Source organism: Syngnathus scovelli, chromosome 2 (assembly GCF_024217435.2).
Source record: "Syngnathus scovelli strain Florida chromosome 2, RoL_Ssco_1.2, whole genome shotgun sequence".
Taxonomy (NCBI): Eukaryota; Metazoa; Chordata; class Actinopteri; order Syngnathiformes; family Syngnathidae; genus Syngnathus; species Syngnathus scovelli.
In genome coordinates, this window is record NC_090848.1 from 12,416,887 (window position 1) to 12,440,725 (window position 23,839).

The following is a 23,839-nucleotide window of genomic DNA, read 5'->3' on the forward strand; positions in this document are numbered from 1 at the left end:
AGCAAGAGCCACAGGGCCGGTCCATTCTGCATTCTGCTCAAGGGAGGTTAATGAGCCAAGCCACCGGGCCGTCTGCCAAACATGAGCGTCAATGCAATGAGCCTGACTGCATTACCACTGAGCTCTCTATAATTATACACTCTATTGCAGGTATGGGGAGGGAAAAAAGTTAGCGAGTGTCAGGGAGCACTTGTGAAGGAAGAAGGGAAGAGAGGAGGGGTGCGGTGCGGTGCGGTGGTGAGATCAAGCGAGCCGGGGAGAGAGAATGCTATGACAGAGCGCTAGAAAGTGAGAGAGGGAGCGGGAGCGAGGGAGGGAGGGAGCAAAGAGGCGTTTAGAGAGTGAAAAGGAGAGGCAGGGACTGGATGAATAGAGGAAAGGCTGAGCAGTAGCGAGGAAGAAGATACAAAGTGGATATTTCTATATGCCCGCCACTGCTGCCAACCCGATCCAATGAGCGACCTCTCCAGTTGCAGAGACGCTCAAGCACCCGGTGAGGTATGTGTCACCGCGCACCACTTCCTCTCCTCTGTGTGTTTGTCAAGTACTGGGCGAGTACGTGAAACTGTGTCAGCAACTTTGAGTGAGACACAATCATTGGATGTCGACTTGAGGCTTAAGTATGTACAGTGCTGCCAAACATCTCGAAATCTTGTTTTTGTGTGCATGTCAAAGGATGAATGTTCACCATTCACTCAAGTAAGATCGATGGCACCTGCGCGTGTTTCTGCGTGAGTGTGTGCGTATGTTGAATGTGCACTATTCATGTAAGACAGCACCTGCGTGCGTGCGTGCGTATGCGTGTGTGTAGGCGCATGGTGGGGAATAACCGAGAGAGTGTGAACAAGCTGGTGAGTGTGACTGATCCAGAGAGAGAGAGCGAGCGAGCGAGGTGGGGGGGGTTGGAGGTGCATCACTCAGCCTGATCAGGACTTTCAGAATTAGAGCAGTGGGCTTAAATAGCCCTGGTCCAGGGATAGCAAAGGGGCCCGAGAGGAGGTGTGTTTAAACTGGGAAAGTACACGGGAGATTGTTCAGAGTGGGGCAATTTGCCGCCCAGTCAGGAGTAATTGGAGAACGAAATCAAATAGGAAGTGTAGTCGCTGCCTTTGAGATCTTGTAGCAACATGTACAGGTGCATCATACAGTTCAAATTTCAGACAATGTGTGCAAACAGTACATTGAACTTGAAGTGACGTGCATGGAGACAAAGCGCAAGCAATACAAAAAAAGAATGTTAGCTGTACATTTTATTCGCCTGTATTGGAACTATGTGGAGAGGAATGTTTAACAGGTTCAAAGGAGACATTGCTCATGCTCTTTCATGTAAGCCCTACAACAGTTTAGTGGCCTCGTTGTCCTCATTCTCCTGGTCCTATTATGAGCATTTTCTGAGGCGTTGAAGAGGGACTGAAGATTGATTTCCATTGTTAAAGGCCGTATGCTGAATACTTATTTTCTTTAGATGTGTGTCTGCTTAGGAAACAAATGGGGCTGAGTGACTGCTGGCCCTTTAAGAGGTTTATTTTTGCAGAGGCACACATGAAGCAGGAGGCCGCGGCACACTGATGGTAGTGTAGCGGGCCTCGCTTGCGTGATTCCACACCACACATCCCGGTGGACCATCCGTAATCTTGTGACTAAGTGACTGCGAGAGTGAGTGATAAAAGTCTGAGCGTGTGCTCTCTCAGCACAAGCTCAAACAGGAGCATCTTCAAAAGTCAAAGCTACAGGTTTTGCATCTGACGAGCAGAATTTTTCAAGTGGAGCTCTCTGAAGCCTAAAAGTGATAATAAGTGGGAGCCTGAGATTAAAAAAAACAAAACAAAAAAAAAAACGCCCTTATGCACACTGCGTGCAAGTGTGCCAACATTCCCACATACTTGTTTTGATATGTAGATATCACAGAAAGAAATCTGAAACATCGGCGCCTCCTTCTTAAAAACATCAAATTCACCCTAGTTTACTCACACCCACACTAAAAAAAGAAGCGTGCATCTCGGAATATTTCATACACTTAGAAGTGCGTACAGCGCCTGTACGCCCACCTCCAAAAATACTTACACACTGTCGATATGTGAACTTAAAATAATCATCTCCTTATGCAATCTGCATGTTACATAATGCATGGCCTGTCATTATCACAGGGCTCCTTCACGCCCTGCTGTGCTTCTCCACCTACCTACCTCCCTACCACACACGCACACGCACATACACACGCATTACACCTTGTGTTGACAGTCGTACTCTACTCGAGCACTCTCAGTCACCTGCTCTGATGGTGTGCTCTCCTGCAGCGTAGAAGATGAGTGAGAAGTAAAGAAGGTGAAAAAGATACAGAACATTGAGGAACGTGTGCAAATGTGTCAAGCTGCTTGTTCGGAGGGAGGTTAAGCTTGTACATGTGGAGGCGTTGAAGTTGTTCACTCATTCTTTAAGGTTGTTTCGGGTTGACTGATGTGTTCGCATGATGCCTCTCAGTTTTACTCAGTCACACCCATCCATTCAAGCTTTGAAATAGCAAAATGAGTTTATGCTTATGCTACTTCGTCTAATTTAAGCAATTCAAATGTAATTTTATTGGTTGGATGGAGTGAGAAATGTGTTGTCATCATTGTTGCCACTGTTAGCCCAAAAACGTAATGTAGTTATTTTACTGATTACGTGATTTTAAAAGGAACTATGTTAGATTCCTTGTTGCTTTATTAGTTACTTTCAGCAGAAGCCAACAATTCTGCTTAACATAAAAATTAGTTTGCCAATACTTTATTGGGGCTGCTGGTGATTTTTTTTTAAAAATAATAATAATAATAAAAAGCCTTTTTGAGTTAATTGTATATTTCTATTTTTGTATTATATTCATATTGTTTTATTATTTGTATATTTTGTTCTTATAATTAAAAAAAACATTCTGGTTATCGCTGAACATAAATAGCCAGCTTGTTTAAATATACAAAAAAATGTTTCTGGACTTAATATAACCATAAAACTATAACCATAAATATTTTTTTATGTAGTGTATATATTATTTGGCCATCAAAGACTTGCACATTATTTTGCTCCCCTCTGCACTCTGGTGACAAATGTTTCCTACTCTCTACCATGAAAATAAACTAATAAATAAATAAATATCATAGAAGTTGGTCCACATTTCATTTGCATGATGATGGCAAACTACAGTGCAGTGAAGATGATTATTGCAATTATTGTCATTGAAGATTGGGGATAAATTAAGGCAGTCAACTCAGCACTTTAATCAGACTGGTATTTTAGAAATGGTAATGGATTACCTGTTTAGTTTTTTTAGTAACGCGTTGCTCAATAAGGCATCAGTGGTCGTCACATGTGGTCCTGTGTGAAGTTGATGAGTAAGGTGGGGGAGCCGCATGGCCACTGTTCCCCACTCAGCGGTCTTCCAGATGGAAGGGTTTCTTGGAAATGGCTGGACCACTTCAAGGTTACAGAGAAGACGCAGATGGGCAGCTATGATCGCACAAATCCTTGAAGCGAAGGTTTGTGCAAGTCAGCATTATGTAGCTCAGTCCTTGCCTTTTCTTTGACCTTGGCTCCCTTCTCCATGTGCGCCATCAAGAAATTTGATTCCTCCTCCGCACCTCATCTACAATAGGGGTTCAGTGACCTTTCAGCCCTGCCACCCACAACTCACACCTACACTCGGTCGGGACACACCGCGCTCATTCCGCAACCTTGTGTGGTGTTTGTACATCTGCGGATAACGCAGACATACACGTCACGATATATTTTGCCCGGTATTGGTGTCACTGTACAGAAGAACAGACGAGACATGGTCTTAATGAAAGATGCTCTTGCCTTCGATACCCTTGAAATGCTTTTCAGTTTCTTTTATATCCTTTTTCATATGCATACCACATTCATACACAAACGCTTTTTATTGACCTTTATGCAGTTCAATCTCTCCTCTTTTAGTATATGCTCATCAGGTGATCAAATGCTTCAATAATAAGCCTCTAGTGATCCTCCCATCTGTGGTCTCTTCTCAAGGTTTCTCATTTTTCCCCCAGTAGGGTTTTTGGGAGTTTAAGATCAGGGGATGTTTGAGAATAATTGTTAATTTTTGAACATGAGATTTGTTTGTGATTGGGGGCTATGTAAATAAACTTGACTTGACTAGTGAAAGTGGTTTAAAACAGCAGTCCCCAACCTTTGCGCCACGGACCGGTTACATGTCAGACAATACTTTCATAGATCGGCCTTTATATGAATAAATGTATGATAAATATATAAATAAAATGATACGACTGGCATAAAAACAAATACAAACCGCATAAAATATAAAACTCACCATTACATTTTTATATTTGTCAAAATTGATTCTTACTTATTTTTGCTAGCTTTGCGGGCTCGACTGGGGAAACATGTTACGTGACCGGGATGAGCGTCTTGACCTGAATTAATTGATCACCGATAAAAAGAATGTTTTTGTTTTTTTTCTGTGCGGCCCGGAACCAAATGACCCACGGACCAGTACCGGTCCGCGGCCCGGTGGTTGGGAACCGCTGGTTTAAAAAACAACAACTTACAAATGTGTCTGAGTTAATGTTCAGGGCTGTCTATTATAGCAGAGGCCATGAATATGAGCAGTGACTGTGGCATTCCAGACAGTCTCTGTGCACACAGTCTAGACAGATTCTCTGTCAGTGAATGGCACTCAAGCTTCCAACAAGAGACTTGGCTATGGTCACTCAGTGGAGTTACCGTCACTGTGCTCGCTTTACTGCGTGCTGACATTTTGATGCTAAACCAGAAAGCGAACACAAGCTTACTTTGATCGACACTTTCCAGGGGACACTGTTAAAAGACAATGGAATGAATGGAATGGTATGGAAACACACACACACACACACACACACACACACTCACTAGAGACACTTGTATTGTTTCTGACAAACTGGATCTCAATTTCTCCCCCCCACATGTAGGCTACTCATCTACTCGCATCAGTGCCTGGGAGTTGTGTTAGTCATATCACAAGCTAGTGGAGAAGTGCTGCTATGAACATGCTTTTAAAATTTGCGGAAAATGGATGTTAAAGTGATGCAACGGGGTACTTCTTTAAATGCACTTTTTTTTTTGCCTGTACCTGTCAATTTGTGCCTTTCATAGTTGAACATCTATGTTAAAGAAGAGAGCAATCAGTGGAAAGTGCAAAAATGAGACAGACATTTAAATGTCAGTGAATGACAAGTTGTTGCACCCACTTAAGAAAATGTCAGCCTCACAGGTTTGCAGAATACTTGTTAACTGTCATGTTGACCTCTGCAAGAACCTGTGCACGTACCCTATGTTTGCTCATGTGTATTTATAGGGCCAGTCACAAACGCAATCTGTGGAGGATTCACAGGTGTACATTTTGTCTTTTTTTTCTCAGCTCTGCAATCTGGATGACCCCAGTGCAATTAGATGAGTCATATTTAAGTGATACTGCGTAAAAGGCTGCTTAAAGAGTCATCGCGGGCCTATTTATAACCAAGGGGCTACAAGCCCGCACCACCACAAGGTGGGATTTCCTCCCAGAACCACACTAAGCCCGCCAAAAGCCGTACCTGTTAGGATTGTCTGGGATTAACCCAGCTATACATTACAAGCTTCACTCTCTCCTCCGCGCCACTCAAAAATGCCCCCACTTGCAACGGAACACATTCCCTGACCACTTGAGCCGGGAGACCTTTGATTATTTTGCATTGGGTCTGCAGTATGCAGTGGTGTAGAAGTACATTGCATCATATTGAGACATCTTACAAATATCATGTAGTCTTAGATTTTATATATTTGAAACTTGTCCAATTAAAAATTCTGGCTGTGAGGGTAGTTGTGGATTTCATTGCAGCAATAATAAATTATTATCATTATAATTATTAATTATTATTATTATTATTATTATTATTAGGAATGAGTATGTACCGACACCTGAGGTATCGGTACTGGTGATGATGACCGGCTTGGTCATTTTACAATCAGAAAATCTAAATTAGAAATTTTAAGAAAATAATATTGCCATTAATTTAAAAAAAAAATCTACAGTGAATATGTAGGTGTTTCTTTAAATGTATCTGTCATTAATTTTTTGCGCAGAAATTTTTATGCGGAAAAATACTAGTGGTATCGGTATCGATATGAGCTACTACTCAAGATTTGAGTACTACTTGTACTGTATTGGTGTGAAAAAAAGTTTTTCAATTGTTTTGAAGTGAATGACATGTTCTGTTTGAGCTTATTTAAATTGTATTTTGCCGCCAATTGAAGTGCTGATATTTGGAACAAAGTGCCTGGAATGAATGTGCAGATTAACACAAAGACATGCATGACTCAGTAGTCTTGCTAATGTCCCTGGCCACATGCGGATTAACGTGTGTGTGTCCGTGTGTGTGTGTTAATGTGTTTATAGTAACTCTTGAGCCATAAGTCCATCCTCATTGTGGTTGAGCCAGTTACGGGTTGGGCTTCCTGTTGAAGAATGGGTCAACTCTATCTTGTCCCTATGCTTTCTTTTCCACTTTGTTACATTCAGCGGCAAATTTTCACCGCAGCAGATATCCATCACAAGAGATCCCTCACACGACCTCAAACGGGATCAGATTCCTGATATAGAACAAGGAGAGCAAGAAAGCAATACAAAATCCATCCATCATCTCTGCTCAGCTGCTCAACAAAAACACGGTGACGACTCTACACAGGAAGGCAAACACCAAGCACATCTAAAAGCTGAGATTCAAACCAAGAACTTCAGAACTGTGAGACAGAAGTGCAAACCAAACAACCACACACAACCAGAATAAAATTGTAGTTTCAGTTGTTTGTTTCAGTTAAAATAACGATACAAATGTGCACATTAAACTTCACAAGACCTTCAACACTCTTTCCGTATATAGTTTCTACATCAATCATTGTTATTTGAAGTGTGTGACTCATTTGACCTTATTTGACATCGTGCGAGCCTTCGTGTGTTGGTGTGTGTGCGAGTATACCAAACCAACAAGGCAAAGAAAGAGGGAAAAAACAAACCCAATTATTGCTGTTGCGTGTGAGTGGGTTTTATGTGGGGTTTTTTTCCGTACAAACAGGGTGTAAAATAGTTGATGAGATGTTGTTTCTAATTGTATATTAATTATGACCTCTTTTGGTGTTCAATTATTGCAACTTGTAAATTGCTGCTCCATCCTGATCAGAAAAGACAGTTCAGTCACTTCACCCACCGACAGCGAACAATCTCCCATAGTTAACTTGTCTGTTGATTATAAAACGGCGTCTTGGTGGCTGCCTCTTTAGGCACGTGTAGATCATTCAGTTCGGCATAATTTGTTCCATTGGAGCAGTACCTCTACAAAGCCTCTTTGTCCCACTTGGTACTCCTTAGTTGAGTTTGTTTACAACCAGTTTGCTGTCGGCTGTGGCTTTTTATGCTCCAGGCAGGAACGCTGATTTTAAACTTGTTCACCTTGCCCCTCTTTGCGTATTTAAGTAATTATTCATTTTAGTTTTAATATGCGCCACTATTTTTTCCTTAGTCAGAATAGTTTGACTTGACGTCTGGAGCTCTATTTTCATTACCGGCGTAAATCCTGTGAGGAACGTGGCGTAAATTTGCAGTATCTCTAGTTCTACGCGATGCTAATAATTTCACAGACAAGCGCAGATTGACGGATTTGTGGGAGGGAAGGCTGCGCCGTCGTGAGCAGATGTTGCTTTGACTGGTTGCCGGTCAGTCACCAGGTCGATCGATGGATTTAATGAATTGGAGTGACACAGATGGTTTGATAAACGTGTTATTTATGTAATACTTATTTGAATAACTCTGAATGTTACTCAGGCCCGTTCTCAGCTCCTCGTTTGTGTATATGTCACGTTAGCATACCGTATCGTTTAGCCTGTTGTTGCTGGTTCATGTCTGTTCTTGGTGTTGGATTTTGACAAATAAATTTGCCCCAAAAGTTGCGACTTATACTCCGGTGCGACTTACATGTTTTTTTTCACTGTATTGTGTATTTCATGGCTGGTGCGACTTGTACTCCGGTGCGACTTGTACTCCGGTGCGACTTATAGTCCCAAAATTACGGTAGTTGTGCTGCACAGAACCTATTATTACAAACTATGTTTTGGGGTTGACTTCAGTAAAAGTATGTTTATATTTAAGAAATCATTGTTGATCAATATTCATTTACTGCCTTACAACACAGAGGTTGTTGGTTGAAATTCGAGCTTCGGCCTAAATGAGTTTGCATGTTCACCTTGTTTGCATGGGTAAAGTCCCACATTCCAAAAGCATGCCTAGTAAGTTAATTGAAGACTAAATTGTCTGTTGGCATGACTGTGTTGTCGATGCACTTTTTGAGGTGGTGCTCGGTGTAAAAAGTTTGAAAATCACTGGGCTTCATTCAACGTGTAACGCTTGTGTGAGAGCTTGTCTGTGTGATAACTGTTTATAATGTGTTGAAGTGCAGCTGGAAAAATGTGCTACGGGGTTGTATAAAATGGAATTTAGTGGGACAACAATAATTATATTTTAGCATTATATCTAAATAATAACCTTTTGGTGTGCTTCTCATGACAAACCTTTTTGGATGATCAATTTCTGGAGCACAAATCTTAAATTGTGTCATAATTTAATAAATTTGCTGAGCACTATTTAAAATAGGAATGAACCTTCAATGAGCACCTCACTTCCTCTTTCACTATGACTATATTGTTGCGTCAATTCGATGCCAGTCAGTGGAAATATGATTAGTCATTTGAGTCATGTCGTGTTCTATTTAGTTGAACTGAAGAATCTAATTACTTTTTAATTGTTGGTTCAAAATGATGCTTACACAGCATAGGATGATTTTATCTTGACCATTTAACACTCACACTGTCATCCCCACGTGTGCGTGTGTGTGTGTGTGTGTGGGGGGGGGGGTGCGTGTGTGTGTTATACGTATTAGGATATATTAGGACATGGACTCACTCCAATAATTCCATTTATCAGTCATGGCAACGTCAAGTGGATTCATCATTTCCGAGTGGGGGCAATACCCTCCTGTACGTTGATCAAAAGCTTTTAAAAAGCCAGATATTCAATTGTTTGAAAACATTTTAATCATTGCTATTTAGTTGTAACTACATTTTTTTAAGTACCTTGAGTAATATATTAATATATATACATATATGCCACATTTTAAATTTTTTTGGAAAGAGGTGACTGACCATTCGGTACCAATGTTTTTGGAGCAACATATGCTGACATCCAAGCATGGGCTTTTTCAGGGACATCCCCGCTTTTTTCAGCAGGATGATGCCAAGCCACATTCTACATGTGTTACAACAGCGTGGCTTCGTAGTAAGAGTGTGAGTACCAGACTGCCCCGCTCGCAGTCCAGACCTACGTCCCATTGAAAATGTGTGGCTCCTTATGAAGCGCAAAATATGACAATGAAGACCTCATACGGTTGAGCAACCAAAGCTGCGCATCGAGTAATAATGGAAAATAATTCCACCTAAAGAATATCAACAATTAGTGTCCTTGTGAGTTCCCCAATGTTTATTGAGTCTGTAAAAGATCATGTATCACAATGGTAAAATGCCCCTCTCGCTGCTTTATTGTTACAGGCATCATATTAAAAATAAGTATGAATGTTTGCCTAAACTAATTAGAACAATAATACGTTTATTAGTTTGAACAAATGTTACAGAAGTATTATTCTATATTTTTTTTAATCAATAAATAAAATTACATAATTTCTCTATTCTTACGCAATAAATAAATTGTGTTCTCACTTCTATCTGAATTTTGGTAAGTTTAAATTTTATAGTGAAGGCTTGGCCCACCAAGTAAAAGGAAAAAGACTCACTCTATAAAATGCTGAAATGTAAAGAAACAAACCCACACAATAAGTCGCAGAGCAGACACACACAACCTGCCCACACAGCTTCAAGCAGCAATCACTTTGAAAAATAAAGGTAATGCTCACCATAAATGTCAGACAAGACGGTTGTCGCCCTACAGTGAAACTATATCAGCGTGGCCTTATAAGCCGAGACGTTTCTAGTCCTCCTCCACTGTCATTCCGCGCTGTTCAAATGCACTTGAACTGTCTGCACGTTGCATCGGAAGAATGTAGTGTCAATATTTTTTGCTGTGTTAAACTAACACGTCCAATTTATGTGGCCTTCTCCAAAATGATTTCACAATATTTGATCTCTTCTTTGGCTTATCCAGGTTCAGTCTTGGCTTCATTGCCCTTACTTGACTGTTTGTGACTTCGAGCTCTCAGCAAGCTACATCGCTGTCACCAATGATTTTAATTGTAATAAGCCACGGCAGCCATGCCAATGCACTAGTCTCGACTCAATCACAAAGGAAAATCATTGAAAGCTCCCATGCGGCACTCCTGTTGTCATGCAGGAGCCTGCGTGTTTCTAATGTCAAACTAAATGCATTTGTCAAATGAGGCACTGGGTGGAAGACAAAAGATGCAAATTTAAATAAAAAAACAAAACGCAAAAGCATTTATGCGTTATGGATGTTGAGTTTTCCTTGGAGTCACCAGCAGTATAGAAAGGCAAAATATGACAATACGTGTAGGTTGTACTTAACTTTATACTTCCTAGTGTCTCGCTGCCTTCCAGCGAATGATTCATTTCCTTTATACGGAATAAGATACGCTTCTGCAACTAGTTGTTAAGAGTGACTGATGTCTGCTACGAGTTTTGCTGCGCTTCCAAATTTAAATCGCAGGAGTTGCAAAATAAAATAAGGGACGAGCTAATAAGAATTAGCATTAGAAGTTATGGGTTTCCACACTGTCCCTTAGAGGCCAAGATGTGCACAGCGAGTATTTATTTAATTCATTGTTTTGTTTACATCTACTATTTGAGTACATTAATAATTGAATGATTACTAATTGATTTTCTGATTGTTCTTTGACATTGTTGTGTATGTGAGTTGATGAATAAATACAAGCTTTGAACTTGAAGATTTCAAGATCAATCAAAAATAATAGTGTTTACAGCTTCTCCAAAAATCACCCAGCCCTAAAAAAAAAAGATAAATGTAAATACAATCATATGGGTGAAAACAAATCGACCAAGCATATTGTATTATAGTTATAACTTTTGTTTCCTAGTCTCAACACTAGTCTTTCTCTAACCTAAATCCACATGACCGTGTGAAACACAAAATTAGAGGGAAGCTATTCATACTGCATTATTTCACTTTATTTGAAATGAATCATTAAGAATGGCATCACACTAAATTGTGAAACATCGTAATTACAGTGAATGATTTCATGTTTCATTGGAATATTATAATCAGATATAAATAGTATCAGGCTCAGTGATAAAGATGCACATCCACAAAAAAAAACTACAAAATCAATAAATGAGATGACATCACAAGGTTGTGAGTTTAAACCTCGGCTCAGGCCTCCAAAGTGGATGAATGGAGTGTGTGCGTGCGTGTGTGTGTGCGTGCGTGTATGTGTGTGTGTGTGTATGTGAGTGTGTGTGTGTGTGTGCGTGTGTGTGGATCCCTCAGAGTGATTAAAGCGAGTGGGCGGCAGCAGCAACTGGTCTGCCTGTGTGGCTCTGCATAGCAGACATGTTTCTCACTGCTAGATATTACTCATTTCCTCAGTCGCTTGCACACAAACGCACACACACACACACACACACACACACGACACGCAAAAGAGGCGAGTAGGGCTTGCTGTTATTTCCCTTGATTTTTCTGGCTCGCCCATATCAATTCACACACCGAGATCAGAGGGTGGCTAGCTGTGTGTGTAGCTGCTGCAGATGTTGACAAGTGGCAGTGTAGCAGAGTAACGAGCTGAAGAGTGGCTTGACCCTCTGGGACGTTTGGGATATGAATGGCATGCTACACTGGGATGTCTGCTCAGCTTGCGCTAAGGTCAGTCTCTCGTCACAGCTCCATCCAGCCGGCTGCCTGCGCCCACGTCAAGTTGGCGCTCACAATGGACTGTTGATTGACAGCCCTGCAGAGGCAGCTCGGCTTGTGCAAAAAAGGCGGGATGATGTGGCGGCGCTATGAAATACAAATCTTTTAAATCGTATTTAAAGATATTCTCTGATTAAAATGCAAATTGAAGTGAGGCATTTTTCTTCCAAGTAAGCTACATTTATATGAATTAAAAAGGAAAATCTCTTGGAGTCAATTGTCCTCATGTATACCAAAGAAATAAAAGTGTGATGGGAAAGAGTAAAGAACATTGAGGTTTGATGTAGTTTAACACTCCCACGGTAAAATGACTATTGAAAGAGCAGCTCTTATATGCATGTGTACACAGTGTAGGAGTCTTCTTTTAGAAGACATTTCTCAGAAAACTCCTCCACATGCACAATATTCCTTCTTTGTTTTCTCACACTGGTTGGCAGGTTTCGAGCGGGTTTATTTGGGGAAACGTTTGTTGTTTTTTTAATGGGGGTGATCCGAAGTACAAGGATATTGATTTCTGGAGAAAAAAAAAAGCTGATTAATTAGTTTAAGGAATATGGGAAGTGCTTCAAGTACACTAAATAGTAATTTGAAAGATAATCATGGATAGTTAATAGTCATTAAATTTAACAATTTAGCTCGTGAGGTATTATAAACGTTTTCTCTAACAACATAGTGCTTTGGTTAATTTATTTTTTGTCTCCCAAATATTTCCATCAATATTATCAATATTTCTTCATAATGATGATGACTTAAGTATTAATTAGAGATGGGCAATGCCTTCTAAAGAAGTCAAAAATACAACACCTGGTTCATGAAGCAAATTTGAAGCGTCGTTTTCTTATCATTAATTTTGATCTACCCTTCGGGAAATTATTAAACAATAAAAAAATACACGGAATTAGATGGTGTTTCCAAAATGTCGGTACAAATATTTATGTTGTGATATACATATTTAAATATTATTGCTTGTTAATGATTTTTAGTATATATGTATGGGTGAGTATAAATACCAATGTATCAGTATCAGCCTGGCCTTATGTAGCGCCTACTGACACTTAAGGCAAAGAAAAAACATTATTTCATCCAAAGCAGTAATTGATTTGGCACATCAATGGCACATCAGCAAATCATCATCTGTGTCAGAAAGAATTAGTTTTGTTAACAATATTTTGCCATTGTGTTAAATGAAATTTCAAATATCAAAAGTACTAGAGTAATCGGTGCTTGGTAACCGAAGTGTCCGGAGAAAACCCACATGGCACGGGGAGAACATGCAAACTCCACACAGGGAGGGTCGGAGGTGGAATCGAACCGGCACACTCCTAACTGCGAGGCGGACGTGCTAACCAATGTTCCACCGAGCCACCCACGCCATTACATTATAAATGAATAAATTAATATTTTACATTTAGAGGTACTGTAATATATATTGTATTATAATATTAGAGGGCAGGATGAAGTTATTGTATAAATCAGGTTATTAATATTTTTTGGGGCGCACAGTATCGACGTACATCTGAGACACTGAATCTCACACCCACAGCAAACTGTCAACTTTTCAGCTTTCCACTCAGATGCATAAACAGCTTGCTCGCCTCCAACACTTAATCTGTTTTTGGACCTTCTAACTTGTTGAGCAACAGTTTACCCGCCGATCCGTGGAGTATCCCTATCTCACCTCTCCAACCGACAAGATGCGTGAGCAGACGCAGTTGCCATGGTGACAGTATGGCTGCTGAGATGACGGTACTGTGGGTTGTTATCGGGTGAACATGGGGCCAAGCGGCAGCGTGGCGTTTTGGCTGCGGGGATGGATGGAACAGCTGGGTTGACAAGACGTTAATGAAAGGGCTCATTTTGATGTTTTTTTTTTTGTTTTTTTTTTGGGGGGGTGACCGGGGGAATTAGTGAAGCACCCCCACACTTCTCACTGAATGAAACCAGACTGCAAAATCTGTGACACATTCAAACACACAAAAACCTAAACAAATAAACACATTCTCACATTTTCCCATTTCCCGGCATGCAGTCACACTGTTCTCGCCTCTTTTGACAAATATTTAGTTGGCACGGATAGATACTCACTATCTACAACAACTGGTGCCGTCTCTGTCAGCTTTTGGGTGGGTGGTGACCAGATTTGACTGTCACTGGGGGAGCAAGCACTGCCGACTGTGGGAGTATTTGTGTGTCTGTTGCTGTCTGTGTGTGTGTGTGAAAGCAAAGGGCCGGGAGGGTGTATGTTAGGAGCGCGGCGGGTTGGGGGGGGGGTAGTACACATCTCTAAACTGCCGCTGGGTGTCATGGGGGTGCTACATGAATATAATATCAGAATACATCTCCATATTCCAATCCACACCAGCTGTGTGTACCTCATACTTTCATGTGTGTATTTAACACAACAGGGAATGCATCTGCTTCATTAGCTGTAAGGTGTATTTTTAGCCAACATGTGGGAGTAATGTGTTTGAATGAAATGAGTAAGTTGGATAGTTTCATTCCCACCACAGTGCACTCAGGTAATGACTGACCTGTGGCTATCCAGAGTTAAAGTGTGAATTAAGACTTTGTGTTACTACTTTAAATTGTTTTGCCTGTGCGATGTATTTGTTTTGGTTTGTCAGAGAAACTTCCGCCTCGGGCATGTCACGCGTCGATTTCAGCAATGCAGTGTAACCACTATTGAAATTTGACTCCATTTCAGCAATCAAATGGAGCTAGGCGGTCAAATGACTGCACATAAAGCCTCCACGGCTCCACCCACACGGAGGCAAAGTTTTGAGTGAGGCAATTATGAGAAACAACAAAGGAGTTCTTGTGGCTGAAAGACTTTCTACTTCTACTTGAGTCATATTGTTCCTAAGTAACAATAGTCTTACTTTTTTGTTTTTTTAGCACAATTTCTTGGGTGCTCTGGTGACTTTAACCAATCTCCTCTCTGTCCTCCACGGCAGGTGAACATCTTCAATCCCGAAAAATTGCCAGTGATCTAACAGTGATGCTGTGCCACAACCTCTCTCTGTGTCTGTGCCCCCCATTTTCCCGTGAGGCCCATGTGACCTAGTCTACGCCCACACACAGGGGGCACCCACTGCCGCTGGAGCCCACCCATGAATCCCAGCCCTGACCGCGGCAAAGAGTGCCTCCCTCCCAAGAAGAGGGAGTCTCGGCAAGAACACTACCTTCCTCCGCCAGATGAATTCAAGCCCCCCGTGCCATTTCGGATTAGGACCAATGCAGGGCGAGGGGAGAGCAGCAGGGAGGTCGGGGAAAGGCAGAGAGCTCAAACGACCCCAAACCCTCATCTCCTCCACACTCCTCCCGCCCTACCTGCACCGGCACCCCTGCCCCTGCCATGGCCCTTGAGCTACACGTCGTCTGTGTCCCTTCCACTCTTTCAAGGGCACGTTGTGGAAAGGAGGGGTTCCGGGTCTCCCGCTTGGAGAGATGAAACGCTCTCAACACCACTGCCTCACCACTCCAGGTGGCTTCGAGCCGAAACGCCCCTTTCCTCCCCGTCCTCTACTTGCTCTTTTAAGACTCCCTTCCCAGCTGATTCACGAGAGATGTGGTCTTATATTAACAGCGGCCGACGAGATTACAGCCCCTCCATTTTCTCCCCATCCTACTTGTTCGGCCATACTTCTCTCTACCCTCAAGAGCCAAGTTTAGTCGACACCAGAAACAGATACCTGGGCAAGAGGCCCAATGGACTGGATGGGCCGGGCAGCAGGACTGCCCCCGCCCCCAGGCATTTGCTCCCAGGTGATTACGGACATGATAGTATCAGAAATAGACTGGACGCGAGTCCGCAAAGCTCCCATACGAATGGTGGGCGGAGACAGCAGGAAGATCTGACTCCTCAATCCGGAGGCCCGTTTTTTTCAGACTCTAAAGCTCAGGAGGGCCACGAGCCACATTCCTCACTGCAGGAGAGACATCGGCAGAGAATCCCGACCAGCCCCCACCCTCTGGGACAAGACCCCAGGGCTGGTAGAGAGGGGTTAGCCAACACCGTGGGGGGCCCGGCAGCTCAAGCTCACCTTTACTACTCTTTGGGATCTGTCAGCCAGCCGAGCCCTCAGGCCTCCCAGTCCTACCCACCCTACAGTCCCTCAGGATCGCCATTGTATAACCTACAAGTAGAGCCAGGCCCAAAGAAGCACAATCCAAGGAGCTCCCCCAACTCGCCACAGGGTCTACTGAACAGCCATGACAGGTCCCCAAAAGGCCTTGACAGAGACCAAGACAAAGACAGAGAAAAGACTCTGTATAGGGACAGGGAGCGAGGTAAAGACAAAGAGAAGCACCTGAAATATAACAGGGATCACGTTCACACCTCACCCCCTGCACTTCACCCGTCTCCCCCCGCGCTCCTACCTCACTTCACCAAGGGTTCGCTCATTGAGCTGGCCGGCGGGCAGTTGAAACAGGTGGAGGAGCTGCAGACGGAGGACTTCTTGAGGAGTGCTGATACGTCCCCAGAGTTCCATCTCAGCACCTGCACGGTTTTGCTCATTTCCCCCAGCAGCGCACAGGGTGTCAGCCAACTGCAGGTCCACCTCACGGACCGCAACACTCAGGTAGGGCATCTCAGCAAAAATAGACTTACCGTAGGCTTGTGCTTTAGCCTTCTCAATCATGCTACTTATGTTCTACAACTCCAAGAAATGGTTCAAAATATTTTAATTAGGAATATCTGATCCAACTTTTGCTTTTCCTAAGGAGTTACTGAAGGTCTTGGTGGAGTACCCATTCTTCGTCCAGGACCAAGGCTGGTCTTCGTGCTGCCCTCGGAGAACCACTCAACTCTATGGCCTTCCCTGCCGCCAGCTTACAGAGGGGGACGTCTGCCTTGCTCTCACTCCCACACCCAAACAACTCCACCGGACTCATGTGCGTTCCTCCTCCAGAGTCCAACGCACCCAACACCTTCCCAGGGCTGCGGCAGGAGGGTCGAGCAGCTCGCACAGCGAAAAAATGCCACCTCCTCCGCCTCCTCCCCCTCTCCCCCAACACCCGACCCCTACCGGGCTACCCCACACGGCGGCTGCAAAACCTCAGACTCAGGAGCTCGGGCGCCCTCGGAAACGACGCTGGTCAGCCCCTGATGTCGTTCCCTCGACAGGAACTGATGAACGCCTCCTGGATTTACCTCAAGGCTCCAAGCTGATGAAGTGGCAGTAGAAAACTTGCACATGCACACCTTCACCAACAGTAAGCACATGTATACACGCCATGTCTCTGTTGCTCCCGCTAGGGTTGCAGGTATGGAAAAAATAAAATAATAATTAAAAAAAAAAAAAAAATTACGGGTGTTCACACTGCTGCCCTCGGGCTTAAATATTGCTACTTGTTGCACCCCCCTCTCCTTTCTTTTGTTTCCCTTTCCTTTCCTTGGCAGCGGAAGAATTAGCCACTGAAAGATGTCTGTGTGGCTTCTTGCAGACACACTGAAGACATTAGTGGGACAATCAAGCGCTCGTCTGCCCGTGTTTATGTAACGGTCGTCCCACACACGTATTTACCGACAGTGTGTCCTGCAGGGTATCGAGTTCAATCAGTGTTATGAAAGTAAGCGCTATTCATACATTGCACATATATAAGTAAATAAATAAATAAATAAGTATATATATATATATATATATATATATATATATATATATATATATATATATATATATATATATATATATATATATATATATATATATATATATATATATATAATATATATATATATATATATATATATATATATATAATATATATATATGGCCGTGCTAACAAAAAAGTTACTAAATATCTTACATGTGTACAGTGAGTATGCTAAACAGACTTAATGCAATCTTGTCCAGATACGTTGTGTTCGACTTCTTTATTTTTTTTGCTTCTCAACCATTGTGTACTCGTCGGTCTGGGCAGGCAAGATGAATGTAAGGTCGCAAGCAACTCTTTGCCTTCTTTGAATTTGATCACCTTCAACGAGTTGTTTATCAAGGCATTACTCTCCAATATGTTCTTAACATTATCTCTGAGAAGAGATGGAAGAACACTAATGAAAACCGCGTATGAGACAATCATGCCCACACGGACAGATGTGTACCATAGCCTTCATGCTGTTTTTCCATTAAAAGCTGAATAGTGGAAAGAATGCAGTGAGGCAGAAGAGTCATGGTGCTAATAACACGTTGGAACATGATGCTTTGTGGATACGCACGACCCTTGTGTACTGTACACTTGTGTTTCCATTTCATTGTTGCGTACTGTATGCAGTATGTCTGAAAGCAGGGAAAATGACGAAAGTATTTTAAACTCTGATACGGGTATCTCTTCTGATTCAGCACACTCTTTCACTTTAGGTTTTTTTTTTGTGACTAAACCATCCCTGTTAATTATTCCCTCTAAATGTCATAGCTACAAAATGTATATTTTTTAAAATTGTGAATTTGTTCTATGATGTTCGCTAGAAATAAATGGAAAACAAAAATGCTTCATACATTGAATTATCACTAGTGATTTATTCCCACCATTTGCTTAAATCAGTTTTGCAAAAATATATGTATAAAAATATTTCGTTTTAAAACGTTTGTTAGGTTTCAAAAATATGTCACAGTCAAACACAATCCATTGTCCCTTTTGTTGTTTTGCTTTTGACAGATGATGGACGATACGATAAACATGCAGAAGGTGAGTCACCTCATGCCACACAATTCATCACACATATTTGGGTTTGACGTGAGGAGCTTCTGATTTCCTGTTTGTTATCACAGTTTCCCTTCAGTGGTAGCATTTGGAATATGCGTGACAGTCAAAATAGTCAGTTCACCACGTTAGGTAAATGTATTTAACATTTCAGTTGAATATGAAAACAGATTTCACTGTACTAAAAAATAGATGCGCACTTCTAATTCTCTTAATTGAAAATACATTGAAAATAAACTTAATCACATTCATTTTTCTTACAAAATGGGAAATAAATCTTTTGCTGGGTTATGTTGCCTCTTCCACAGGATGATTGACTTTCTAAACTTCTTTGCCTTCCCCAGAGACAGAACTGTCCAGCATTTCATTCATCACTTCCAAGTTGAACTTCTGAAGCAGCTCCACTGCAAACATTGGTACCACCTGGGTAGGGAAGGAGAGAAGGTTCGTGTTTATATAATCAGAGGTGCGGTGTTGACCTCTACTGGAGCCTACCAGGTACTACAACTAATTTCGAGTTACAGCGTTCATCTGAATGCAAATTGTATAAATTTAAAAAAAATTGTAAATTTCAAGTAATTGGTCAAATTACAACATCTGAGTTTCGACCCACCTGTGCCATGACAAGCTTGTTGCTTTTAGGTGTTGTTGGGTCAGGGTACTCTTCTCCAAAGCAGAGCTCAATTCTATAATCCGGTGGTGCGCCCTTTCCTTGTAAACAGTTCTGAAGATCTGTAAACATGTTAATGGGGGCTCTGATTTCTCATATATTGCAAGCCAACAGTTGTTAATACAGGGTCCGGCAAAATGATCTGACACATTTGGAGGTTTAATAAAATGCAAATAAACTAAAGAAACAAAAAAAATTGGGGGGAAATAACATTATTCGGAAACGAAACGAAAATGAAATGAAACGAAACAAAACAAAATGGCATTACATGTTCTTTTCTAAATAAAAAAAAACTGTCTTATTTCTTTATTTTATTTGCATTTGATTAAACCTACAAATGTGTCAGATCATTTTGTCAGACCCTGTATATTAAACAATGTCATTTATAGTGATGGGAAAATGAAGCTTCAAATTAGGTTTATGAACCAGTTGTATTTTTTGACTCCTCTAGATGGCACTCTCTATTTGACAATGGCTGAAAGCACAGTGATTGTCCATTTCTTAAACCCCTTTCTTAAAACCAACGGTGTTACCTTGAGGGGTCAAAAAATACAACAATTGGTTTATGAAGCAAATTTGAAGCTTCATTTTCTCATCACTAGTAATTTACGATGCCTCGTGTTTTTTGTCAAGGTGGTGTTGAAAAAATATTATAAAACTGAATAACCAAGCGCACTTACCATTAAAAAATGCTGAAGTGCTGAGCAATTTGAAGGTCTTCTCCCGCTCTAGTTTGTTTGGCCTGTTAGCTTGTGGGGCCAAAGGTCCACTCCAGTACACTCTGCCCTGGCAGAAGCGCTTGATGAACACCCCATCAGGTGCAACCCATAAGAGTACGCCTTGTTCCAGATGGCGGAGAAGTCGGTTTATTGCTTCCACCGTGCATAATGGCATGTGCCTGCCATTTGGCGAGGGGAAGGAGAGCTGTTCTGTGGTGCAGCTTCCGTATATATGCTCACTTCCCAACGGGGCACGACCTTGCAGGATGAAGCACCCGTCGGGAGTCTTGGTGGTACAGTTCGCCACACTTTGGCCCTGATACAACAATGTCACCTGCATTCGAAAATCTGTGAAAACAACATGCAAATTTGCAGTGATATCGTATGTGCAGGGTTTTTTTTCCCCTCCAACATTGTTACCTGATATGGATTTTAGAGAAGTGCAGAAGGTCAATGAGGCGGAGTCCTCGGAGTGACTTGTTTTCCCTGTCAGATCACGAAACATGAGATAAAGATCAGCACTTAGTATACACTGCTGACTCATCTCATATATGTCTTCTTTTCCCATGCCCAATTATATAAACGGATGAGTTACTCATTATGCTAAAGTCAAGTGTCATGATCCATGCAAAGACCTTTGACCTTCCTTCCGATCAAAATTGGTAGAGTCCCTATCGTTAAACTATTGCTACTCTCTCTTCTTCTGCCATGTGGAACTGTACTGCCTCTTATAGGTCAGTCTGGGTACTACACAGTATAAGTAGTAAGCACACATTTGCCTATTTTGACCTCTTTTGGTTTGTGTCGCTTATATTTGAAAAATATGTTAAGAGATTGATGTGAATTGCTTGCCATTTTTTTACCTGTATTCATCGTTGCAGAGAGCAGAGTAAGACTTTCACTTTCACATTAGCACATGCATACCTGCCCGCCCACATTCACGCTCACACACACACACACACACACTTGGATTTTAAAATGATAACCTGTGGGCTCACCAAAATTCTCTTGAGAGAGAAATAATATGGTTAGTAGGTTATTCACATTCTGAACCCTTATTTTATCTCACCAATGTATGAACACCAATCCAACTCAACCTGTGGTAGCTTTGTGTGTTTGTGTCCCTAGACTAGGTGTGGTTTTAAAAGGGAAGTTCTTACCGGGTTGTTTTTCTTCTTCTTCCGGGTGTTCTTCGTAAGCTTGAGGTGATCCCTTTTTGATAACAAAACACAACTTAAACATTATTATCGCTTTAGCAGAGCAACTAGGAGCATGTGCCTTACAATTTGGAAATAGTCACATTTTTGCAAAGCAGGCCAGATTTGGTTAGATGAAAATGTATAGGGGCCGACCATTAGCACTGACATTACCATTTTAAATGAACTTGTAAATATGTAACTACTCAATCCTTTGCTGTCTACAGATAGGTTGATATTGCAAATGAGAATCTGTTGTCAATTGCACTACCAGAAAAGTTAAAGATTAAAATAATAATAAATTAAATACAAATAAACAATTTTACGAAAGTTGAATGATTTTTTTAGATGTATTAAGTTTGTTATATTATTGTTATTGTTGCATTGATAAGAAGGGTGATATTGGTGTTTGCGACTGCAGTAAACAGGCCAGGTTGCATCATGTCAGATTTTTAATCCAAATTAAATCATTCTCCATTTTATCTTTTCTACTTCAACTTCATACAAAACAAATTATTTCACAATCACAAAATAATAAGCCATAGTCTTTTTGTTGTTTGTGATCACTGTGAGTGGGCGGCGCGGACGTGTAGTAGTGTATAGAGTTAGTACGAAGTAGACAGCTCTCACCACCGCATTTGGCCTGCAGGCCACACTTTGGACACGCCTGATATAGTTGTTTCTTGTTGTTGCTTTTGTCTGCGACCCTCGTGAGGACAAGCATTTAAGAAAATTGATTGATGGATGGATATTATTTTTGTGATCCAAATTATCCCTATGACAATTGTCCCTGCCGAGTTCATGTTTAAAGATTTTTAAAAAATGTTACTTTTATATATTTTTTTACCAATACTAACCTGTTTGGCTTGGTAACCGGGGCTCCTTGGTGATCTTTTAACTTTGCTGATCGTGCGGTTCTTTGTTTGTGAAGTCTCTGGGAATGACCAATAAGGAGACGTCAGATACGATTTGAAATATTGCAGATCAAAATATTGTCCTTACCAGATTGGGAGGCCTCTGCACTATCTTGCAGGATACGATAAACTTTATAAGGCTCCTTGATGCCCAGCTGGCTGCGCTCATGGACAACTTGGAAGTCTGTACTCTTGTTCAGCGCGCATCGCAGGCGGGTCTTCCACACAGTGGGGTTGTCTTTTTCCCATCCTTCCCTGTATTTACCCTTGTGCAAGCTCCAGGCCTGAATACGTGCGGCAGACAAAATTTATTTCCATGTTAATTAGTTTAGTTGGATAGAATTTCAAAACATCCAACAATATTTTGCAATGTCTCTCAATAAGTGGAGTTACATTTTCAGTGGAAAATGTTTAATTTGGCAAGGGTGCTGATTTTTACTGTTTTCCTGCAGTAGATCTAAAATTCAAAATATGTAGTAAGTAAATATTTTATCCGATTTTCTTTCTTTCTTTGCTTTGGCACCACTGAGCTTTTATCCATTTTTTCCTCACTTATCCTCACTATGGTTCCTGTGGCTTGATATTATTATCATCATTATCATGATTATTATAATTATTATTAGTATTAGTAGTAGTAGTAGTAGTTATTGTTAGTAGTAGTAGTAGTTTTAAATAGTAAATGAATACAAAATCTTTATGGCACGTTCTCAATTAATCATTACCTAGGAGATCATCCTGTATATCTGTAGTATTTTGATTAAGACCAAATATATTTTGTAAAAAGGAAGCAAAAGAACCATTACAATAAAGAAAATGAACTTTTGTCATTGTGCTAGTTATAACTAGTATAACAAGTATAGTATAATAAAGCAGCATGGTAAAGTAATAGAAAGATAACCTTGAAGAGAGCGGCATCATCCGTCTTCTTGTAGTCCTTCTTGGCTGCGTGCTTCCATGGAATCCTGAACATGGTTTTGTCCTGGTCCTCCCAACGCAGACCTTCATATGCGCCACTCTCCACCTGAGCGACGAGCCACTCTTTCAAATGCGTTTTGGGCCCTTCCTCCATCTTCATTGGACTCGACTGGAGCCAAGTTCTCACTGTTTGGGGTCCGGTTCGGTCCAACCAGTTGCCCTGCTAGTAGAGCCGAATTCCAACGCGATGGCAATCGACCCAAAGCAAAGCAAATAGGTCCGGGCTGATCCAAAGAGAGAGCACGTGTTAAATAAGATTGCATAAAGTCTTTGTAACCGAAAACGAAAGTTGTGTGCGCAGCATACTTTCGGTTTCCAAGCCGCGCAAAGGATCGTGAATCATTGCCAACAGATAGTGAACCAGGCAGAGGTCTCTTATCAGGAAGCGAAAGTAGTTTTACGCAATAGGCCTGATCAGATTTGAATGAGATTAATACATAGGATTTGCAGGATTACAAATTACAACATTTAATTACCCCCAAAAATGCTCTGTGGATGAAATTGAAAGGTAATTGTGAGTCATTCTCACAATACAAATAGAAAATAAAAATAAAACACCAAAGGTGTTTCATCCTCAGTGCAGAGCCCAAGACGACCGGAACATCTTAAATTGTCATACGTGTATGTATAATTAAACATATATACCCAGTGCGTCGTTTGGCCTCTAGAGAGCAGTGTGTGTGCGT

At 41.4% G+C, this 23,839-nt stretch overlaps 2 protein-coding genes across 3 annotated transcripts; one reads left to right on the forward strand and one right to left on the reverse strand.

Moving 5' to 3' along the window:
• Window positions 1-53: 53 nt before the first annotated feature.
• On the forward strand, window positions 54-20,063 carry zmp:0000000926 (ataxin-1). 2 transcript variants are annotated; one of them, XR_011085681.1, is made up of 5 exons: window positions 54-498; window positions 14,929-16,557; window positions 16,700-17,191; window positions 18,635-18,664; window positions 19,024-20,063. XR_011085681.1 is itself a non-coding variant. In XM_068648745.1 (3 exons), the coding sequence occupies exons 2-3, from the start codon at window positions 15,085-15,087 to the stop codon at window positions 17,159-17,161; spliced, it is 1,935 nt and encodes a 644-aa protein (XP_068504846.1). In that variant the 5' UTR covers window positions 54-498; window positions 14,929-15,084; the 3' UTR covers window positions 17,162-17,283. The 2 variants fall into 2 exon arrangements, 1 of the variants encoding a protein (XP_068504846.1); XM_068648745.1 differs by lacking the exons at window positions 18,635-18,664; window positions 19,024-20,063 and having other exon boundaries at window positions 16,700-17,283.
• irf10 (interferon regulatory factor 10) lies at window positions 18,472-23,782 on the reverse strand. Its single transcript, XM_049752280.2, has 8 exons — window positions 23,077-23,782; window positions 22,267-22,462; window positions 22,122-22,198; window positions 21,229-21,280; window positions 20,489-20,554; window positions 20,030-20,416; window positions 19,293-19,411; window positions 18,472-19,102 (listed from the first exon to the last, which is right to left on the reverse strand). Exons 1-8 carry the CDS (start codon window positions 23,251-23,253, stop codon window positions 19,001-19,003), a joined length of 1,176 nt encoding a protein of 391 aa, XP_049608237.1. The 5' UTR covers window positions 23,254-23,782; the 3' UTR covers window positions 18,472-19,000.
• Between the last annotated feature and the right edge of the window lie 57 nt (window positions 23,783-23,839).

Coding starts and splice junctions, on each gene's coding strand:
- zmp:0000000926 (XM_068648745.1), top strand. CDS start 15,085: ATGAATCCCAGCCCTGACCGCGGCAAAGAGTGCCTCCCTCCCAAGAAG. Junction 16,558..16,699: donor TCACGGACCGCAACACTCAG/GTAGGGCATCTC, acceptor GCTTTTCCTAAG/GAGTTACTGAAGGTCTTGGT.
- irf10 (XM_049752280.2), bottom strand. CDS start 23,253: ATGAAGATGGAGGAAGGGCCCAAAACGCATTTGAAAGAGTGGCTCGTC. Junction 22,199..22,266: donor TGCAGAGGCCTCCCAATCTG/GTAAGGACAATA, acceptor GGTCATTCCCAG/AGACTTCACAAACAAAGAAC. Junction 19,412..20,029: donor CACTTCAGCATTTTTTAATG/GTAAGTGCGCTT, acceptor ACATGTTTACAG/ATCTTCAGAACTGTTTACAA.